The sequence below is a fragment of the Sinohyriopsis cumingii genome, chromosome 9 (assembly GCF_028554795.1).
Source record: "Sinohyriopsis cumingii isolate HCF-2022 chromosome 9, ASM2855479v2, whole genome shotgun sequence".
In the NCBI taxonomy this organism is placed as follows: Eukaryota; Metazoa; Mollusca; class Bivalvia; order Unionida; family Unionidae; genus Sinohyriopsis; species Sinohyriopsis cumingii.
Window position 1 is genome coordinate 122514848 of NC_142969.1, and position 22402 is coordinate 122537249.

Genomic DNA, 22402 nt, shown 5'->3' on the forward strand with positions numbered 1-22402 from the left:
TGATCAAATTAATACAGAACATGTAAATCAAATTTAATCAAATTTCTACAGTACATGTGTACTAAGTTTCATCAGATTGCTATAGCTAGTTGATATTTATTATGCACTCAAACAAAAACTTTAACATCAAGCTGAATTGTGCCAAAATATGCATAGATTAGGTGGCAACCTTTGACCTCTCCATTCATTGTAGTGCACATTTGCTATTCCCTGAACATTAAGTATAGCAAAAAGTAAATTCCAATGGGTAATTTTAGAGCTATGGGCTTGCACAAACACTGTAACTTTGACTTAAATTCTATTGAGATATGCAGAAACTAGAGGGTGACCTTTTACCTCCCTTAAAAGGGACAGATACAACAAGAAAGAAATATTCTGCATTGTCTTAAACTTACATGTAAATATAACAAGTTTCCTCAAATCTCTATTGGACCACTCTGGTGGCCTAGTATTTAGAGCATCCGTCTCGGATGCAGGAGGTTGCAGGTTCAAACCCCAGCCGAGTCATACTAAAGACTTATAAAATGGTACTAACAGCTGTCTTGCTAGGTGCTCAGCATTAACAGGTTAGTGTAAGGACTGGAAGTCTGGTGTCAGGATAATGTGACTGGGTGAGACATCATGCAACATGTCTGCAGCATGATGCCCCAGTGCTAGACATCACTATAAACTGCCACACTGCAGACACTGTAGAGATATGACTAAAAATTTTTTAAAGCTACATTAAAAATACAAATCACACACACACACACACACACACACACACTCCTATCAACAGATTCCTGAATTATTGGCTTAAACTTTATTATGATACCTGATATCATACTCGCTATGACTCGCATTTCCTGAGAAAATGGCGGCAAGACAATAAGTAGTGACAATAAGTAGTAATAATAGCAATAACCTTATTTAAAGAAGAAACTCATTTAGTCAACAATATAATAAATGAAGGTAAAAGAACCCACAATAATTTGTCACAATCTACTTATGAATTCATTTATAATGATGCAGTTGCCTGCAAAATGATTTCATTATTTTTCATGAATATGCATAACCTGCAAATATCCAATCACTGAGAGCCTGAGAAGCAGTTTCCTGGAAGGCTAACCCAATATGACCTTTGACCTTTACCTCAAGCAATAAATATCAGCAACAACAACATTAAATTCCTACAGTCAGTACGAAACCTAGGTGTTACTCTGGACAGTTGTTGTTGTTGTTGTTTAACGCCATTTTTTCAGCACATGATAGGCTATACATGGCGGCCAGTATTAACAGTGGAGGAAGAACCTGGGAAATCCTCAGAAAGAACCACCGACCCTTGAGAAGCTACTGGCAAGCTTTCTCACATACCCACATTGGCCGAATCTGAGACTCGAACCCACGCAGACAGAGGTGAGATGGCAGTGATCCGTAACGGAGAGCGCTTTAGACCACTTGGCCACTCGGGGCCCCACTCTGGACAGTACTCTCACACTGCACCAACATGTCATGAACATATGCAAGGCTGCATATCTTGAGCTGAGATGCATCAGCTCCATTCGCAAATATCTTTCAGCTGATGCCACTAAAACACTTGTGTGTTCATTAGCACTTTCAAGACTGGACTATTGTAACTCAATTCTGTCTGGTTCATCTCAATATCTACTTCAGAAACTTCAAAAAGTTCAAAACACAGCTGCTCAGATCATACTTAGAGTACCATGATCAGAGCACACCTCCCCGCTGCTCTGTACCCTAAACTAGCTATCCATTCGATCCAGAATCAAACACAAAATTTGTTTCCTGTGCTACGTTTCACTGACAGACTCCAGTCCAACATACCTTTCCAACCTCACCCATGTGTACACACCAGTAAGATACTTACACTCCTCTTCTGACAATCGTATACAGTACTCATTATTCCCACTATGAAAACAAAGTCATATGGACAATGTTCTTTTGCATACCAGAGCCCAGCAACATGGAATGAATCGCCCACTGAACTTAGACACAAAGACAGAGTGATCCCATTCAAGAGTGCTCTTAAAACTCACTTACTTTGACTGCAAGAACAAACTTAAAGACCTAATAATGTTTCCTACCTTAAATATTTTCAGCATGTTTTTTATGTTTTCTAATTTCATGGTGTTTGTTTTTTGTAATCATATCATTATATATGTTTTGTATGTTATAGGTGTTGTCCAATGATGTAAAGCGCTTAGAGCTTCAAAAGATTAGCCGCTATACTAAGTCCTCATTATTATTATTATTATTATTATTATTATTATTATAGTGACTGAGTCAGCCAATTAGATTATCTAAGACAAATACTTTTCAAGTGATCATGTCCGCTGATATATAAAAGTTTATTTCACTGAGTTGATGTTTTTTTAAATGCATATTCATGAAAAGCAAGCATATTTTACTGCAGGCAGCCATGGTTTGTGACGATGGATCTTGCCACCTAAGGAAAATCGACATGTTAAAATACGGTTTCCACAAAAAAGTGTTTTCATTGTTTCTTTTTCAGAAACATGAAAACTGATACACATGGAAATAAATGAATTCACAGTAATGGCTTTTTACAGACCTGTATCTGATCTGGTCTACACTATCTGTGGTCAGCTGACTGCTGGGATTCCTACTGTGGGGATTGCCATAAATGTTGCCTAAGAGATCTTTGTGGTATGCTTCCAGCTGACTTCTAGCAACCAGGGTGGCTCCTACATGGTCAACATAGGTAATATCTGTTTAAAAAAAGAAAAAAAAATGATAGATAATATCATACCATCAAGTAATGGCATGGCATACAAAAAGCACAATAAAAATTATAAATACCTAGATATGATCATGTTTCCAAAAACATGTATTCCAAAACCTGCATACAAAACAAAAAATTGTGTGCATCTGTTGGTGTCACGGGGGGAGGGGGAACAGCAGATTCTCAAACACTTCTACAGTGGTCTAAATTGAAGAAATTAGGCAAATGTTTTAAAGCTTATATTCAAATCTCATGTCTCCCATCAGGAATAAACATCTCAACATTTTTTCATCATGGCTTAAAACAGTTATAAAATGTTTAAATTTTCCACAAAAAGTCTAGCCATATTTGAGAAAATGTGCAGGATTTTCTCAAATCTGAATAATTCCTGAGTCAATTTTCAAGATCAAAAAGGTTTCATTATGTTAATATTTTAAAATAACAATTTTCACCATCCTTTCCAATATCTCATTCTCTGACAAAAATAGTGACATTGCCTGCAATATTTTAAGACAATATAAAATTTTAATTTGTGGGGCAATTTAAAGAATTTGACTGAAACTAGTTGCTACTGAGTGATAGGCCATTGTCAGACTGGGAAAGTAGTATGTATGTAGGGGAAGTAACTGGAGATTATAGGTAAGAACAGTTTGGAACAGTGCCCCAAAAAATGAAAATTACATAAAAATTACAGAAATAATATATTAAGAAATACATATTTATATATTATATTTGTGAACTGTCTTTGAAAAGAGATTAATTAGACAAAAAACAATACAAGGAACATTGGCATCATTGACTATCATAGTTATCACTAATTTAGTATGCTAAATTAGGTGGTTTGTTGTAGAACAGTTTTTATTAATTATATGACTCAATAAAAATAATATTTATGCTGTAAATTATGAGGAAACTGGTTGAGACAAGATGTTGACATAATTTTAAAATAACAAAAGGGAGCAGCACATATATTTCTTGATAAACCTTACGATGCACCTTCTGAATCCCTTTTAAGAAAATAAAGTTGGATGCAGCTTGAAAAAAGGATGATTACAGTAAAGCTGTTTAGTATATACATGATTAAAGTAAAGCTGTTTTAGTATATACATGATTACAGTAAAGCTGTTTTAGCATATACATGGTTACAGTAAAGCTGTTTTAGTATATACATGATTACAGTAAAGCTATTTTAGCATATACATGATTACAGTAAAGATGTTTTAGTATACACATGATTACAGTAAAGCTGTTTTAGTATATACATGATTACAGTAAAGCTGTTTTAGTATATACATGATTATATTAAAGCTGTTTTAGTATATACATGATTACAGTAAAGCTGTTTTAGTATATACATGATTACAGTAAAGCTGTTTTATTATATACATGATTACAGTAAAGCTGTTTAGTTTTACATGATTACAGTAAAGCTGTTTTAGTATATACATGATTACTGTAAAGCTGGTTTAGTATGTACATGATTACAGTAAAGCTGTTTTAGTATATACATGATTACAGTAAAGCTGTTTTAGCATATACATGCTTACAGTAAAGCTGTTTTAGTATATAAAGACCTAAATGGACATGTACAACAGTATCTACAAAACATGATTAGCATGATTCAAGTCATGCACCATGCCATGAAGAAGCTGGAAATCTCTTCTGACCAAAACCTAAATTACAGCAATTCAAGAAGAACTTTAGTTTCTCAGGGGTCCTTGTCTGGAACAGCTTGCATTTAAATATAAAACAATTAAATTCTCTCAAACCTTTTACAATTAAATGCTTTGGCTATATGTTCAATAAAAAATAAGTATTCTTTTTTAACTTTCGTTAAATAGTTTATGCTTTTGGAGAAAAGTAGCTTGTAGAGAAGGTCTCAAGGGAGAATAGTTTTGTACTAATTCAGTTGCCCTCTATAAATATAGTATTATTATTATTATTATTATTATTATTATTGTTATTATTATTATTATTAATTTTTAACATTTTATGTTCAAAATAAATTTTCATTCCTTTCTTACGCTGCAAACAATGACCAAACCCCCTTGTGATAGCAATAAAACAAATAATCAAACATTTGAAAGTGACTGGTTTGTTTTTGTTGGATTTAATACCATTTATTAGCATATGACAGGCGATATATGATGGTCACTAATATATAGTGGAGAAAGTTATGTGTGACCCTGGGTAAAATCACTGACCCATGGGAAGTTACCTTGACCTTGAACAATGAACCTTGATGTGGTGTGCAACACATCTAGTGATGATGTATAAGAATCACCCTTTATGTAAGATGGCAATTCACAGAGCGAAAGCAAAAGTGTGATGGACACAAGGACAGAAGCATGGATACAGTTCACATTCATTTCTTTGAAATGACCGGAGACAGTGACTGAAATAACTAATGAAGATGAAATGTACTATATCCAAAACCTTAATACACAAAAAGTCACATTGATAGATACTGTAGGCCCAAAATTGTCACAACTAAGTATTACTATAATACACAAAAATGCACATGGATAGATGCTGTAGGCCATAAATTGTCACAGTTAAGTGTGACTATAATATACAAAAAACTCAATTTTATTAACTTTGGTCTGAAATGTAATACATTTAAGTGTGGATTTTACCTGAAGTAACAGTTATTTAATAATTCTAAAGATATAAATTATATTATTAAATATTACTTTTCATCATGCACATAATTCTGAACACAGAAAATTATTGATGAGATAATTTTCATATATTCTTAAATTTATAACAAGGTATGACATATGTGCCATATTAGTTAAAGAGGTGGAAGGCCATTGGTAACTGTAGGTGTCTATAGGCCATTGGCAAATGTAGGTGTCTAGAGGTTGTTGGTAACTGTAGGCGTCTACAGGCTGTTGGTAGCTGTAGGTGTTTATAGGCTGTTGGTAACTGTTGGTGTCTATATGTTGTTTGTAACTGTAGATGTCTACAGGCTGTTGGTATCTGTAGGTGTCTATAGGCCATTGTTAACTGCAGGTATCTATAAGCTGTTGGTATCTATGTGTCTATAGGTCACTGGTAATGGTATGCTTCTATAGGCTGTTGGTAACTTAAGGTGTATATAGGCCATTGGTAACTGTGAGTATCTATAGGCTGTTGGTAACTGTAGGTGTCTATAGGCTGTTGGTAACTGTGGGTGTCTATAGGATAATAGTAATCATGAGTTTATATTGGCTGTTGATAGCTGTAGGTGTTTATAGGCTGTTGATAACTATATGTCTGTAAGCTGTTGATAACTGTAGGTGTCTATAGGCTGTTGGTGGCTGTGGGTGTCTATGACCTGTTGATAACTATAGGTGTCTATAGGTTGTTGGCAACTGTAGGTGTCTATAGGCTGTTGGGTAACTGTAGGCTCTAGGCTTGTAGCTGCATATGTCTATAGGCTGTTTGTAAATGTAGGTATATATAGGTTGTTGGTATCTGAAGGTGTCTATAGGCCATTGGTAACTGTAGGTATCTATAGGCTGTTGGCAACTATGTGTCTATAGGTCATTGGTAACTGTATGTGTCTATAGGCTGTTGGTAACTGTAGGTGTCTAAAGGTTATTGGTAACTGTAGGTGTCTATAGGCTGTTGGTACCTGTAGGTGTCTATAGGCTGTTGGTAACTGTAGGTGTCTGTATGATAATGGTAACCAAGGGTTTCTATATGCTGTTGGTAGCTGTAGGTGTTTATAGGTTATTGGTAGCTGTAGGTGTCTATATGCTGTTGGTAGCTGTGGGTGTCTAAAGGTTATTGGTAACAGTAGGTGTATATAGGTGGTTGGTAACTGTAGGTGTCTATAGGCTGTTGGTAACTGTAGATGTCCATAGGCTGTTGTTGTTGTTGTGGGGTTTAACACCATTTTTCAGCACACGATAGGCTTTACATGGCGGCCAGTATTAATGGTGGAGGAAGAACCCGGAAAACCCCGGAAAGAACCACTGACCCACGAGAAGCTATTGGCAAGCTTTCTCACATGCCCACATTAGCTAAATCTTAGACTCGAACTGCCGCAGACAGAGGTGAGATGGCAGTGATCCGTAACGAAAAGCGCTTTAGACCACTCAGCCACTCGGGGCCCCTTCCATAGGCTGTTGGTAACTAGGTGTCTAAAGGTTATTGGTAACTATAAGTGTCTATAGGCTGTTGTTAACTGTAGGTGTTTATAGGCCTTTTGTAACTGTAGGTATATATAGGCTGTTGGTAACTGGGTGTCTATAGACTGTTGATAACTGTAAGCATCTATAGGTCGTTGGTAACTGTATATGTCTATAGGCTGTTGGTAACTGTAGATGTCTGTATTAAACAGGAAATTGGATATTTCAGGTGGAGAACTGGCCAGGACATACCAATCATATTATCACATTAAGTCAAATCTTCAAGTGGTCGACTGGAAGAGGAGGGTTGTACCTGAGGATACATAGAAGGTAGGGGACCCATAAGGAACTCTTATAAAGCATAATAGGACCTACTTCTCTGAGTTTACCTTAGAAAATCCTACAAGCAAGCTTGGGAATAGGAAACCATTCACAGAAGAGTGATATCTGTACTTGTAGAGAATGAGATGAGTTGGTACCATGTCACTATGACAAACATACCAGACCAATACAGACCACCTTGAAAAGTGAACCTTATCCTGAGCGCATACCTTACCAGTGTCTTTTGATAGTGGAATCCACTCTTGTTGACTGAATCAATTTCCACCCTGTCAAACACAGTTCTTTATGTGAAAAGGTTTTTTAAGATGTATCACCACAGAAAATGTTTGACAATTTCAAAGAAGGTAATATAGCTAAAATACCTTTTGATCCTATATTTTATGCATTTTATCTTTTTTTACCACAAACATTTATTTTATATACATTTTAAAGTATTTTAACAACTTACCATTAATTCTGAAGGACCATTACATATTTATTTTTAGTTGAAATGGTTTATATTTATAAAGTTTTGGAAACTGTTACCTTTGCATTTTTTAAACATAACTATAGCCAAGATTTTGTATAAGTGCCATTATATACAAGCATATTCTTTTCAGTGGTTTTTTAAGAAGTAACTTATTAAAAAAATATTTTAATAATGGTGGCAAATTGTTATCATTTGTACAAACATAATTGCCCTTCATGCCAGGATGCTTTCTGTCATATTCATTTGAACTGTATCTCAAAATCTGAAAGCATATTAGCATGAATGAAACTTAAAGGCCTTTACACTCTAATGCTTTCTGTTAATTCTGTTCAGTGTTTTTTTTAAATTAGAAATTACTTTACTATTTGTCGTAACAGCAGACATATTTAATGGCAGATTGGCATCATTAGTGAAAAAGTGAAAGGCCTTCATGCCAGGATGCTTTCTGTCAAATTCTGCTTTCTTTTCTTCAGAACAAGCCACTTTAACGTTTTTCTATTTTTGAAATGTTAGCACCACTTGATTTGTAAAGAAGTCAAAGGTCTTTATGCCAGGAAGCTCTCAACCAGCTTAAGGTCAAACTGGTGTACTGGTTCTGAGAATATGAAAACAGCAATGGCTGATGGACAAAGTACCCAAGAAGATGGTCAATACATTTACCATAAGCTATCGTGGCCTTGTGACCAGATTAACTAAAATCACTGACTGTGTCAACAAGTCACTAGGAGAGACATGACACTAATATTGCAGCAAAGATTCTGATTGTATGCTGTTGATTTTACTGTCATAAAGTTTGTTATTTAACCAATCAGAATTTGTGTTACCAGTGCAGGTTTGTTAAAGTGAAATCGTGTTCAAGTCAAGGTCTAAACAAACAAGCCTAGCATCTTTTTTAACATTTGGAACATGGATGTCTCATAGATAATTTTGATGCCTACAAATAAATAAAAAGAAGCCTAAATGTAGGAGAAAATGGCATGAGTGAACAAAGTTATATTTCTTCTATTCAATGCAACAAAATTTCTATTAAAGCTTTGACTGTCCGGTTTACCATGTTTACTTAAAATGATGGATTCTTCAAACACATTAGACCTAATTCAATTGAGAGCCAGTAATATTAAGAACAGAGGATACAAGATTGTTGCCGACATGAAGACTGCAACTCAATAGGATCTAATTAGGTTGCCATGGAAGCAAAAAGCCTCAAAAGTGATTTTGTTGCATATAATAGAAGTAGTTAGACTGAATTTATCACTAAGCATCAAGACTATAGTGATAAAGTATGATGACATTGTTGACACTCATTAGTTCAACACAACTGTTCCTTGTCTGTATCAATTATGTTTAAATCTGAATGCACTAAGTGTAAAAATTTTATTGCATTTAAGCCAGAAAAGTCTTTGTGAAGGGTCACTTTGACCTTTCTTCTTTTCTCCCCTCCCCTTCCCCCCCACCCCCACCCCCATCCGGTGTCAGTGTTAAAACTTGAAAGGCTAAAATTGTATGACTCAGGGAGATTGACCTAGGCACTGCTCCACTGTCCTGAGAATGTAAACATTTGAGCTACCAACCATAACCGCTTGATAGGAACCCATGTCAAATTATCATTTTCAAAGGGAAATTGATATACCCCATAGTTCAAAGATTTTATGCTGTCTAAATCTGATGGAAGAATTATCTTGGGGAAAATTTAGGAACTGCTGCCTATGTTCTGCTGCAGAATAAATTAAGGTGTACACTTTATAAGCAATGAGAATTTAAAGTGATGACCTCAGTTGGAATTCTTTAGTTAAAAATTTCCTGAAAGGGGAGTAATTTTGGCTCTGGAGAAAGCCTAAAGAGAATAGTGCTTTCCTCATTAGACAAGAAAGGGACCAGGTGGCTGTCTAGTGAGAAAAGACAGAGTTTAGTGCTAGGATGGGATGCACAAGTTCTGAAAGAGAACAGCATTAATGTATGCAATTTTAATTTCCTCACATAATTTTCTATTTTTTGATTGTTTGTTTTATGCAAATGTGTTTGCTATTACTAGGTTCCATATTATGTATCGTTTATTCAATTTCATGGAAAAGTGTTGTTGCTTGAGTTGTTATGCAATTTATTTTATTCAGTTTCATGAAAATGTGTTGATGCTGGAGTTGTTATGCAATTTACCTTTCAATTTTACTGTTATTAGTTCACTGGTAGAATTGATTGCATGCGATCCAAATTTTCATATGTGTAGGATTTCATAGGGTTATATGAAATAATTTCCTTTGTCTGTTAGGATGATACTGATTATCATGAGTTAATGATAATTACCTATTTATATCTGATTTCGTAATGTTTAAATAATCTTGTAGGTTAGAGGTTGCTGTGAGTTAGAATGTGTGAATTTCATGCAATAGTAATCGAACATGTAGTAACATAGGTAAAAGAATACGGTAATGTTCAATAGGCGCTCATGTGGTAATTTATGACTTGTCGCTGTGAAGTGTGGGTAATGTTCTACCATACTAAGTCAGAATTTATGCAGTGTGTGGATAGCTACTATGCTTCTGAGTAACGAAGTGAGGGAATTTTATGTCTGTGTAGAAAGTGGTACATACAGAGATTGATGGGTAATTTTGTCCTTTAAGGAAGAGTTTTCTGGGAAGAGACAAGAAAGTCGGAAGACGGAAGTAAAAAAAAAATGGAGTGATGAGGTCAGAATAAAAGACTAGGAAGTCCAGGATGGGGTGAAGTCTACAGAAGGAAGGCTCGAGGAAACAGGAAGACGTTGATACACGATCAAGGGGAGGAAGGTTAAGCAAAACTGTTGTGGACATTGCGGTCTTTTCACCACTCGTTATTATGATGAAATAAATTCAAATTGGACACTGCTATTAAATTCTGTTGACATAATTTAAACTGAATTGGAATCGCCACATTTAATTTGCTTTGATTAAATTTGTTATTTTTCTTGTCTAAGGAGGCTCGTATTACTTTATTTCTTCACAGTATTCTTGCTCAGTTCTTTGTTGAAATTCTATTCACTTTTCACTCCCACTGGGTTATAACATTGAGGGAGGTGATTATCTAGATAACACCAGCCAAATCCAATTAACCACCCCTCTTACTGAGAGGGCAACATTACTATATATATATATATATATATATATATATATATATATATATATATATATATATATATATATATATATATGTGTGTGTGTGTGTGTGTGTGTATGTATATAAAATCAATGCATCTAATACAAACAGGAATACTATAATTGTCACATTACGCCCTGTCATTGTTTATTAGTCCTCTAGGCAGGTACTAGGGCATGGTTGGCTGTGGAGATTACTGATCAGTTGGTTTTAATGACATAGACTGTCAAGGTATGTGGTCTTGAACTACACTTAATGTGCAGAAGAAACATTATTTTATGCTTAGCCTTATTATGACCATGACCTTTGACCATAAGACCTCAAACTTATAGGTTTCTTTTTTATCCTAAGCAAAGGTATCCACAAAAGTATGTCTGCCAATTAATAATAAAGTTGTAAAAATCAAAAACTGCATCAAAATATAGGAAGATAAAACCTTCCAAATAAATGTATACATGGGTACTACATAATACAATATAAACAATAAAGGCGATAGATGTCTGTAAATTGTATACAAGATAATTAATCTGCAAATCTCATTTTCTTTTGAGCCACAATGACTTTATCCTTTGATCTTTGACCTAAAATCAAGAGATCTCTTCCATATCTTAAGGTCAAATCTTCCACAAACATGAGTCAAGATACATTTCCATGGTAAAGAACTTAAGTTATTAGGCAAAAAAAAGTTGTCTTTTTGAAAGTCAAGAGATCTTGACCTTAGACCTTTTGACATCAAAATAAACAGACTTCTTTTTAGTCAAGCATCAATGTCACCCACAAACTTTGGTGAAGGTAGATATATATATATATATATATATATATATATATATATATATATATATATATATATATATATATATATATATATATATATATATATATGGTTCAGAACTGATTTGTTTTACAGAAAGTTTTTCTACTTCCAGCCATTGACCTTGACCTCCAAGATGGTAGGCTTCCTCCAAATGCAATCTACCAAAAAGACTGATAACTAAATAGTTACACAATAGGGAACACATGGATACCATCAAAACATATAATGATTCTTCTTACATAGTAGATGTATAAAATTAACAAGCCAATGAATGGCTGCTTCCTGTGAAATTTTAGGATGAAGAATGGATGACCAGCAGCAGGAAAAAATAAAATTTTATTCTGGAAAGTGGCCTTTTGAGTCAGAAGGCTGAGAGGTGATGTGAAAAGACTCTGATGATGATTCATTTGGTTTAGTTGTATGCAGTGCCTCCTATACAACTCCAAAAGCTTACAATCATCCTCATGAAAGTATCTTGCTTGTGTAGGGCATTAGCTGCAAAATGGTCCGACCGCTCCAGTGGCCTAAGTAGTTACAGCATCTGCTTCATATGTGGGATGTAGAGGGTTTGAACCCTGGCTGGGTCATACCAAAGACTTTTAATAATCATACTAGCAGCTGCCTTGCTTGGTGCTCGGCATAATGAGGTTAGAGTCAGGACTGGTCAGCCTGGTGTCAGGATAATGTGACTGGGTGGGACCTGATGCTTCATGTCTATGGCATGATGCCTCATAAACTGCCACACTGCAGACATTGTAGCGATATGACTCAAATTGTTAAAGCTACGTTAAAAATCTGATTCACACACACAAACAATCAACCATGTATGTAATTGTGGTTTACAAATTATGACTCAAATTGTTAAAACCACATTAAAAATCAAAATCACACACACAAACAAACAACCATATATCCAATTATGATTGACAAATGCTTGAACCAATATATGCATTAAATATGGGTCACAGTGACCTAATTATGATTAAGGCATGTCACTGTTCATGAAAAACCTGCATAGCAGATCTACAGAAGACACACTTGGCAAACAGTCAGAAAAGCTGCACTTGCTGTAGATCCACAGCTACTGATAGCTGACTTTTATTTCATGATAGGTGTCTAGTCTCACACAAACAAAGGATTGCTGACATCTCATCCACATAAAAACAACTCCATTCTCCAGAGTAATGTATATTCCTGCCATGCTTCCACCCACAAACTTGTGGAATGGGGTCATTTTCCTCCATTCACCTTACCATAAAATACTGCATATAGAAACCAACATCGGTTGAAGGAATACAGTATCTGTCCTGATGATAAGGTGATTGCTACGTAAAGGATTTTGCAAACAAAGAGACTTATTTTCAGGAAAGGCTGTCGTAAAGAAACAAATTCCCTAATTTAGTGATCAATGGGCTTATTATCTCAAATAGGGTTACCATATTTTTGAACTTTCAAAAAAGAGGACACATTGGATACTGGACATATCAGGATGTGTATAGAGATTTAAGCAGTGAAAGGAAGGATATGTCTGGCGAAAGGGAGTATATGTCTGGTGAGAGGGAGGACATGTCTGGTGAAAGGGAGGATATGTCTGCACGGAAAAAAGGACACAATGGCAACCCTATCTGAAATGAGTAGCTTGAATAAAACTTGCCAAAACTTTGCAATGGAGTTGGCTTACTACATGAGAATGATGTCTTAATTTGTTTTTAAATTGCCAAAGATAGTGACCAAAATAGGTGTATTACCTGAAAGGGCCATCTTAAAAAACTTTGCCAAAACTTGTGTTGGAGATTTTCATATTATCAAAAAGAAAGACCCTGTCTAAAATAAACATCTGCCCATACATTTTTGGTGGTGCTGGGCTTTTAATCCCAAAAAGACTGTCTAAAATAATTGGCCAAAATGTCTGTTATGCTTATTATCCTTAAACCAAAATTTCAATTTGTTTTGTTTATGTAATGGATTTGAAATAACAGTAGAAAACAACAGAAGTGCAGTCATGGGGGAGAAAGTGGATGAGGAGAAGGGGTCTAGAGAACGTCAAGGAGGAGGAGAAGGAATTTGGAGGAAGGTCAGGGAGGAAGAGGAGAATGACAATATTGGGAGAAATAGGAGAGAGAAAGGATACAACATATCAGTAGAAATACAAGGACAGGTGGAAATCAATCTCACACTGCTAATCAAATGATGCAATAGGCTTACTAAAGGGTCGAGCAGAAGGAGTGTAATTGGAAATTTTGAGTCTTTTGATTATTGAATTAGTATTAAATTGTTATTCATCAAATTTTAACCTTTTTTGTACATTTAACCATCTAACTGTCGGCACAGCTGACTGGGGGCTCGGAACTTTATATCTATCTTTCACTAAATTTAATTTCCAACAAAACAGAGGCTGGGTGGGACTTCTATAATAGTTAAAATAAAATATTGGGAGCACCCAACCCAAATCATAATAATCATCACGCTGATTATCATCAGTCACTTAAAAATATGGGAGCACTGTACATATATATACAACATGATGATTACCAGTTACTTTATAATGTGTAAGCACTGTAATACTTAACCTAATGATTGCCAATCACTTTATAGTGAGGAACACTATGCTTAGATTACCTGATGATCACCAGTCACTTTATAGTGAAGAGGACTGTACAGACATAACCTGATGATCACCAATCACTTTATAGTAAAGATGACTGTACAGACATAACCTGATGATCACCAGTCACTTAATAGTGAAGAGGACTGTACAGACATAAGCTGATGATCACCAGTTACTTTATAGTGACGAGGACTGTACAAACATAACCTGATGATCACCAGTCACTTTATAGTGAAGAGGACTGTACAGACATAACCTGATGATCACCAGTCACTTTACAGTGAAAAGCACTATACACAAATAACCTGATGATCACCAATCACTTTATAGTAAAGATGACTGTACAGACATAACCTGATGATCACCAATCACTTTATAGTGAAGAGGACTGTACAGACATAAGCTGATGATCACCAGTTACTTTATAGTGATGAGGACTGTACAAACATAACCTGATGTTCACCAGTCATTTTATAGTGAAGAGGGCTGTACAAACATAACCTGATGATTACCAGCCATTTTATAGTGAAGAGTGTGTGTGTGTGCGTGTGATTTAGAGTTTTAACATAGCTTTTAAAAAAAATCAGTCATATTGCTACGATGTCTGCAGTGTGTGTGTGTGTGTGTCTCTCTCTCTCTCTGATTTGGATTGTTAACCTAGCTTTAACAATTTTTCATCATATTGCTACGATGTCTGCAGTGTGACAGTTTATAGTGATGCCTAACACTGGGGCATCATAACCTGATGATTACCAGCCACTTTATAGTGAAGAGTGTGTGTGTGTGCGTGTGATTTAGAGTTTTAACACAGCTTTTAAAAAAAATCAGTCATATTGCTACGATGTCTGCAGTGTGTGTGTGTGTGTGTGTGTGTGTCTCTCTCTCTCTGATTTGGATTGTTAACCTAGCTTTAACAATTTTTCATCATATTGCTATGATGTCTGCAGTGTGACAGTTTATAGTGATGCCTAGCACTGGGGCATCATGCCGTAGACACGTAGCATGATGTCCCACTCAGTCACATTATCCTGACACCAGGCCGACCAGTCCTAACACTAACCTCTTAATGCTGAGCACCAAGCGAGGCATCTGTTAGTACCATTTTTCTAAGTCTTTGGTATGACTTGGCTGGGGATCGAATCCACAACCTCCCACAATCAAGGCGGATGCTCTAACCACTAGGCCACCGGAGCGGTCTATAGTGAAGAGTACTGTACAGACATAACCTGATGATCACAAGTCACTTATAGTGAAGAGTACTATACAGACATAACCTGATGATCACCAGTCACTTTATAGAGAAGAGTACTGTACATACATAACCAGATGATCACCAGTCACTGTAAAGTTTAGAGCACTACCCATACATAACCTGATGATTATCACTTTGTAATGTTGGGGCACTGTCCATGTAGAACCTTATAATTACCAGTCCCTTTATAGCGAGGAGCATTTAACTTACATAACCTTATTATTACCAGTCATTTCATTAAGATGAGCACTGTACATACATAATCTATCATGACCAATCACATTATAATTCAGAACACTGATCATTCTTATCCTGATGATTACCAGTTAATTTATACTGAAGAGTACTGTACCTACATAACCTTATGATTATCAGTCACTTTATAGTGATGAGCACTGTCTATATATATATCTGGATGATTACCAATGTATAATGAGGTGAACTGTAAATATATAGCCTGATGATTACCAGTCAATTTATAATGTGGAAGCACTACAGTTCATATATAACCTAATAATTACCAGTCACTCTATAGTGAGCAACACTGACGATTACCAGTCACTTTATAATGAGGAGCAATGTACTTATATAACCTGATGACTACTAATCAATTTATAATGTAAAGTTCTGTACTTTTAAAACTCGATGATTACTATTAAGTTTATAATAAGGAGTACTGTACTTACTTAACTTGATAATTACTAGTCACTTTATAATGAAGAGTACTGTACTTATATTACTGGATGATTACTAGTCACTTTATAGTAAGGAGTACTGTACATTCATATCCTAATGATTATCAGTCAGGAAACCAATGGAACATAAACATAAATCTATCACAGAAAAAAGACTAAGTTTATAAGTTAAAAAAATCTACCAAACAACTACAACTTTGTCCTTGTGAGTCCCTAACAACACATCAATCAATAATGTAAGCTGAATGAATACTTCTAAATGCAAACTACCCACTGAAGGCTTGGTGATATAGAACAGTCCCAATGTACCCTCCTGCATGTCATAAAAGGTGACTAATGGTGGCAGGAGCAATCATGCGACTCGGTGGTTAGTGTGACAGAATTGTTAACAAACAAGTGGGTCAGACTCATGAACAAAATGTGTGGGATCCAATCCACCATGATCCTAGGTCAACTTCCATGGTGTGTCCTTTGTCAATGTTCTTTACTCTGATTTTCTTGAATTAAATAACCTACTTGTGTTGCTGTGTCATAACACACCCAAAACGTGGACAATTCTGATTGCTCTCCCGTGCCAACCATTAATTATGACCAGCTTTTAATTCCACATTAACCAACACAACCACCAGAAATAATCAAATGGGTCAATTTGTTAACTCAAAAGCTGTTACTTAAGATGATGCATTTCCTATGACTGCATGTGGAGTGTAATAAAAGAATATTCAAAAACGTCATTGGAACTGAAATTTGTGTACATACAATTTATCTCTAATCCACAGACGGGGACACAAGTTGATGGATCTCAATCGAGAATAACAATTCTGGTACTGATGCTTACTAGGCAAAGAAGCTAAATACTTCTTTTTGTGAATTTACAATGCTTTACAAACAAGACAACTACATCATTGTGTGAATTTACAGCCATTTGTTAGGACATGTTAACAGACAGATTAGACAGTTGGACATCTCATCTAAAGGATGGATGAGTTTATCACAATATTCCCAAAACCTACACATGGAGATCATAGCAGTTGACAAAACTGCAAATTAGGTCGACTCTGAAAGTAACAAGAGTTATAACATACGTGCATCACAAAGAGCCCTCTCTCAACAATTTGTATAGCAGGGACTTAAATATATGAACTTCAGCTGGAAAATGAAAAGTTTGGAGAGGATAGGCATTCAGGGGCCATAACCCTGCTAAATGATCATGTTGGATGCTGAAAGTCAAGCTCATTTAAATCATTATATTTTAAAGGCACATAAAACCTTGGCTGAAAATAAATATTCCTTAATAAAGTTTATGGAGTGGAAAGTGAAGTGAGAAAGAAAAGCAATCAAGGGCCATAACTCCTCTAAATGATAACATGGAATACTGGAAAAAAAACTCACTTATTTTGACTACAAGAACAAACTTAAAGACCTAATAACGTGTCCAACCTTAAGTATTTTCAGCATGTTTTTTATATTTTCTAATTTCATGGTGTTAGTTTTTTTATGTTATAGGTGTTGTCTAATGTTGTAAAGTGCCTAGAGCTCACTATTATTATTATTATTATTATCATTATTATTATCATTCAAGGTTTCGTCAGTGTAAAGCTGCATGCCACAAAGTTGATTGAAATACAGCTAAGCTTAGTAAAGGTATGCAGCAGTGACCAAAGTCAGGAAAAAGCAATCAGGGGCCATAACTCATGTAAATAATGTCAGGTCATGTTTGGAAATTAAACTCGTACATGGTTTCCTAAAAAAAAACTAAAAATACTGACAAAACTTATCAGAAATGAGGCCCTAAAAATACTACACAATCATATCAGAAATAAAAAGACACTAAAATACCATACAACTTTATCAGAAACAAAGCTCTAAATATTCCTAATCATATCAGAAAAAAGTGAGGTCCAGAAATTACTTCACAATCATATCAGAAATGAAGCCCCAGAAATGATCACACAATTGTATCAAAAACAATAAGGAAAATGTTGAATACTTTTGTGTTTGGTCTTCATGTAACACTGATTATAGGAGTGGTTATGTATATCTTAATGATCTAACTGCCATGTGGTCTTTATTACACACACCTTTAGTCTACATTAGCAGTTCTCCAGGTGTTCCTAAAGCCTGCTTTGCCAAGATTTACTGTACTTCCTAAGACACATTGTTAAATAAATAGCCCTTTGCTTTTGATCAGACCAAAAATGAAGAAAAATATATCAAGATAGTTGTCGAATGAACTTATAACTTGCTATAAAGAAGAACAACACAGGAATACAAGTGGAAATGCTACATTAACTGCAGCTATTGAATGCGGACAGTCATATTTTAAAATGAAATCCATGGAAAAAGGAGGAGTGCATAGTTTCTCTACTGAAACTGACAATAATGTAATACAGCTGAGTCTAAAGGAACAAACATTTAAGGACTTCACCCAGACGGAATTTTTTTGAGTAATCCTGCATGATTTTTTTGGCACGAATACAGCTGTCTCACCAACGGCATGAGAACAATTTTGAAATCTTTTCAGTCAGTAAATCTCTTTGAAGTGATCACAGAGATATTTGTTACGTCAATGATCTGCCCTGATTAGTGATAAAACTGCATATGAACGGTATCTGAACGATGACAAATTAAGACAATTTTGTTTACTTCTGAATTTTAAAAAAAAATCCACTTGTTCTGAAAAATTACATTTCCTAAGAAAATGTTATCAAAACAAAGCAAACGTCAACAATATGTGGTACAGTCCACAACAGTAGATTCATTTAGTGGGTCAGTAACATAAATTCACCCTTTTAAAGTTGAAGTACAGTACAGATATGTAGTACCCTTTTAAGTGGAACAGAAAGATGACGCTTGCAAAATGAAACCTCCCCTTTCTCAAAATTGAACTATTCTGGCAAAACTCCTGAATCTATACCCCTTTCTGCTAGTGTGGCAAAATTGGTTTCCCTATAGCAGAACCTTCATCTGCAAAAGTATAACAGCAAGGCAAAAGTATAACAGCAACAATTTACATGTGCTTTATCCATTAAAATAGCACTGAAACATAATAATTATTGGGAAAAAACATGACTATTTACAAGATGCAGGATTGTTTTGACCAAGAGGGGGAGAAAAACATCAGTAAATGAAGTCATTTTTAAAAGCTGTCAATTAGTGACAGCTCTTTTTGCAGCCATATATCATTTCTGACAGAATGAGATGCCATTTGTAGGTCAAAGGGAGGAAACAAATAGACAAACAGTAGATTAGTTTACCTTGTTGGAATGTTACAATAACCATTTTTAAAACTTGCATAACTTGACCTTGGCTGTTTTAGACAGTATATTTCCTGGAGGCCTTTTTCTGATCTGAGATTTAATGACAACATATTGATAAAGTACAATTTACTTCAGGAACCCATACAATATATATATGTATATAACACAAGAAATTAATCTCAACATCTTAAATTTCTATTTTCAATATCTTAGAATAGAGTTTGATTCTACACTTTCTGAGTTTTATTTTTGTCAATTCTTTTGATCTTAAGCTAAGTTTATTTGATATGGTCGAACTTTCATTAATGATCTCAAAATGTCTTCATCTTCATTTCATACAAAATTTCTAAGACCTGGTTGAGGTTTTATTAATGATCTCAAAATGTATACCTTTAAATGAGATTTTAACATCTTTTTAATTGCTTACACGGGAACTGATATTTTTCACAGAACATTCAACAGGCACCAGTGATTAAAACAGTCACAAAATCTCGAATTTTTCTTTAAAAATGTATAGCGTCATTTCTTAGGTATTGTTGTGGATTTCATAACATTTGACGAATTCTGCAATGTTCTTCAAGTTTAATAGCGTTTCCATATGTTAAATTTTAAAACCAGTAAGTGAACTTGAATCCTTTGCATTATCTCGGAAAAAAATACTTATATTGCCTGATGCATCATAAGCAACACAAAATCCATATTGAAACAGATATTTGCAAATTTTAGTGAGGGCCAGGGTATATCAGACTATTTGAGTCAGAGTTTGAACCTCTGAGCTGACACCTCAAAAATGTTTCAAGAAAAAAGATGTCATTATAAACAGACAAGAAGCATTTCTCAAACTCTGCTTTATTTAAAGATGCACCCCCCCACCACTTTACAGAACATTCAATGGTCAAAGAGAGATACAAGTATTCTGAGGCAGTTAGACCAGTGGTAAAGCACTGACTTAGGATCAAATGGTTTCGAGTCTGAATCTTGCTTAATGGAGGGTCTGAACCTGAACACTGTGGATCAGCCAGTCATCAGAGATAAGATGCTACTATTCCCACAACTTATACTCTAGGTGCAGATGTGATTTTGAACATCAGAACCGGGAAATGCAAAACTTCTGGTCTAATCAAAACAATATGTGTGGATCTTGTTTATTATTGAACTCTGTCCATATTTAACAATTTTGGGTCAAACTTAACTTCTAGAGTTGTAACAAATTCAGCCAATCAGATGCAAGATTGCTTTGTTAGCATGTGAGGATCTTGCTCTTGATCAAACTCATCAAAGAGCTTGATAATACAAGTTCTTGATCAAACTCATCTAAGAGCTTGACAATATAACATATATATCTCAAGTCTGAAGAAAAGAAATCAGATCAGAAATATGGACTCCATGGTGCTAACAAGATCGTTAGCCATCTGATAATTCATTGATGTAAGCTCATATTCCAAGTTTGATTGAATCAAATCAGAATTATGGACTCCAAATTGGTATCATGTTAACAGATGGAGGACACACAACAAACAATGCATAATGGATTCAGGACATGACCCCATACTCACTTGGCCTTGTGGTCAGGTGAGCTAAAAATAGCATCTAATCAGTATCTGAATATCATTGCACTGTATATGGATACCATAGCAACAAATATAAATGCAATGATACCAGTGGTAAAAATACTGTTGCAACGGTAAATTAATTTTATCATTTTAATGGCAACAGTTATTACTGCATCAACAAAATTGTAATATACCATAGCAACAATACACAGCTAACCCATGACAAAGTAGGCAATTCTTGTATGAATGCAATTTCATATTAAATCTTTTTTAATACAACTTTTTAGCAAAGATTATTAAAAAAATGAAATTATATTTCTAAAACAAAACTATTAGGATTCACATACAGCTAAAAATAATGATATTAAAGTTCATTGAATTATGTATTTTTCAATGAAATTTAAAGGCATTAAAACCCCAAATTTTGAGTTACACATGTTTCCACTCATGGGATGGCAACTATTGCATAATTCAAGTGTTAGCTGTTAGTTTAAAAAATTGCAACAATAGTTTCAGTGGGATGTTACTGAAATTACAGTGAGATGTTACCGACATTACAGTGGTATGTTACTGACATTACAGTGGATGTTACTGACATTACAGTGGATGTTACTGACATTACAGTGGGATGTTACTGACATTACAGTGGATGTTACTGACATTACAGTGGGATGTTACTGACATTACAGTGGGATGTTACTGACATTACAGTGGTATGTTACTGACATGGCACTGGTACTTTTTAGCCTTTTCATATGAAATACTTTAAGGACTGCCAGAATAGTACAGATGACAGAGATGACAGATGATATATGCTGTTTGGTACATGTGAGTGTTAATGTGGATTTTGGTGTATTCATGTTATGTTCATTTGGTTTCAATATTGTTCAGCAGCTTCCTCACATTCTGAACCTGATGTCTGAAGCATTCCTCACCGACTGCAAAAGCATATTCAATCTTCTGTTGACAGCTGGAGTTAGTTAGGAATTATTAGTATCACAGAGATGGTGTGGTTTGTATTGTTGAAAAAGGACTTTACTGTATAGACTGTCTGCAGAGGAACAAAAAAATGCCTGGAGAAGAAAGCAAGAAAGTTGGGAATTCCTGCAGCACTGTTAAAGCTGGTTGTTATTGACAGGAATATTTATATTCTTTGCCATCTACAGCAAAATCCAACATGTTACAATTTCAGGATCATGACAAGAATGTTTTCTCAAGCAACAAACATTATTTACCATCCCTTGGAATCTTGTTGGTTTTTGTGATTGTGGGTATAAATAAAAAGTTTGTCTTCCTCATTGTAGTATAACAAGAATACCATTATTTTCCTGATGTCCTAAGGAATTTATAATATATTTGTATTCAACCTTCCACAAGGTCAAGCTTTGTGGTCATTCAGTCAAATTTAATAAGATGGAA

At 35.0% G+C, this 22402-nt stretch overlaps 1 protein-coding gene across 1 annotated transcript in view; it reads right to left on the minus strand.

Moving 5' to 3' along the window:
* The window catches only part of LOC149792817 (molybdenum cofactor sulfurase-like), a 117683-nt gene that overhangs the window by 70421 nt on the left and 24860 nt on the right, over positions 1-22402 (minus strand). Inside the window, exon 2 of the mRNA XM_089971271.1 lies at positions 2573-2729. Within this exon, the coding sequence (XP_089827397.1) occupies positions 2573-2729 (157 nt within the window). The remainder of the gene's footprint in view (positions 1-2572; positions 2730-22402) is intronic.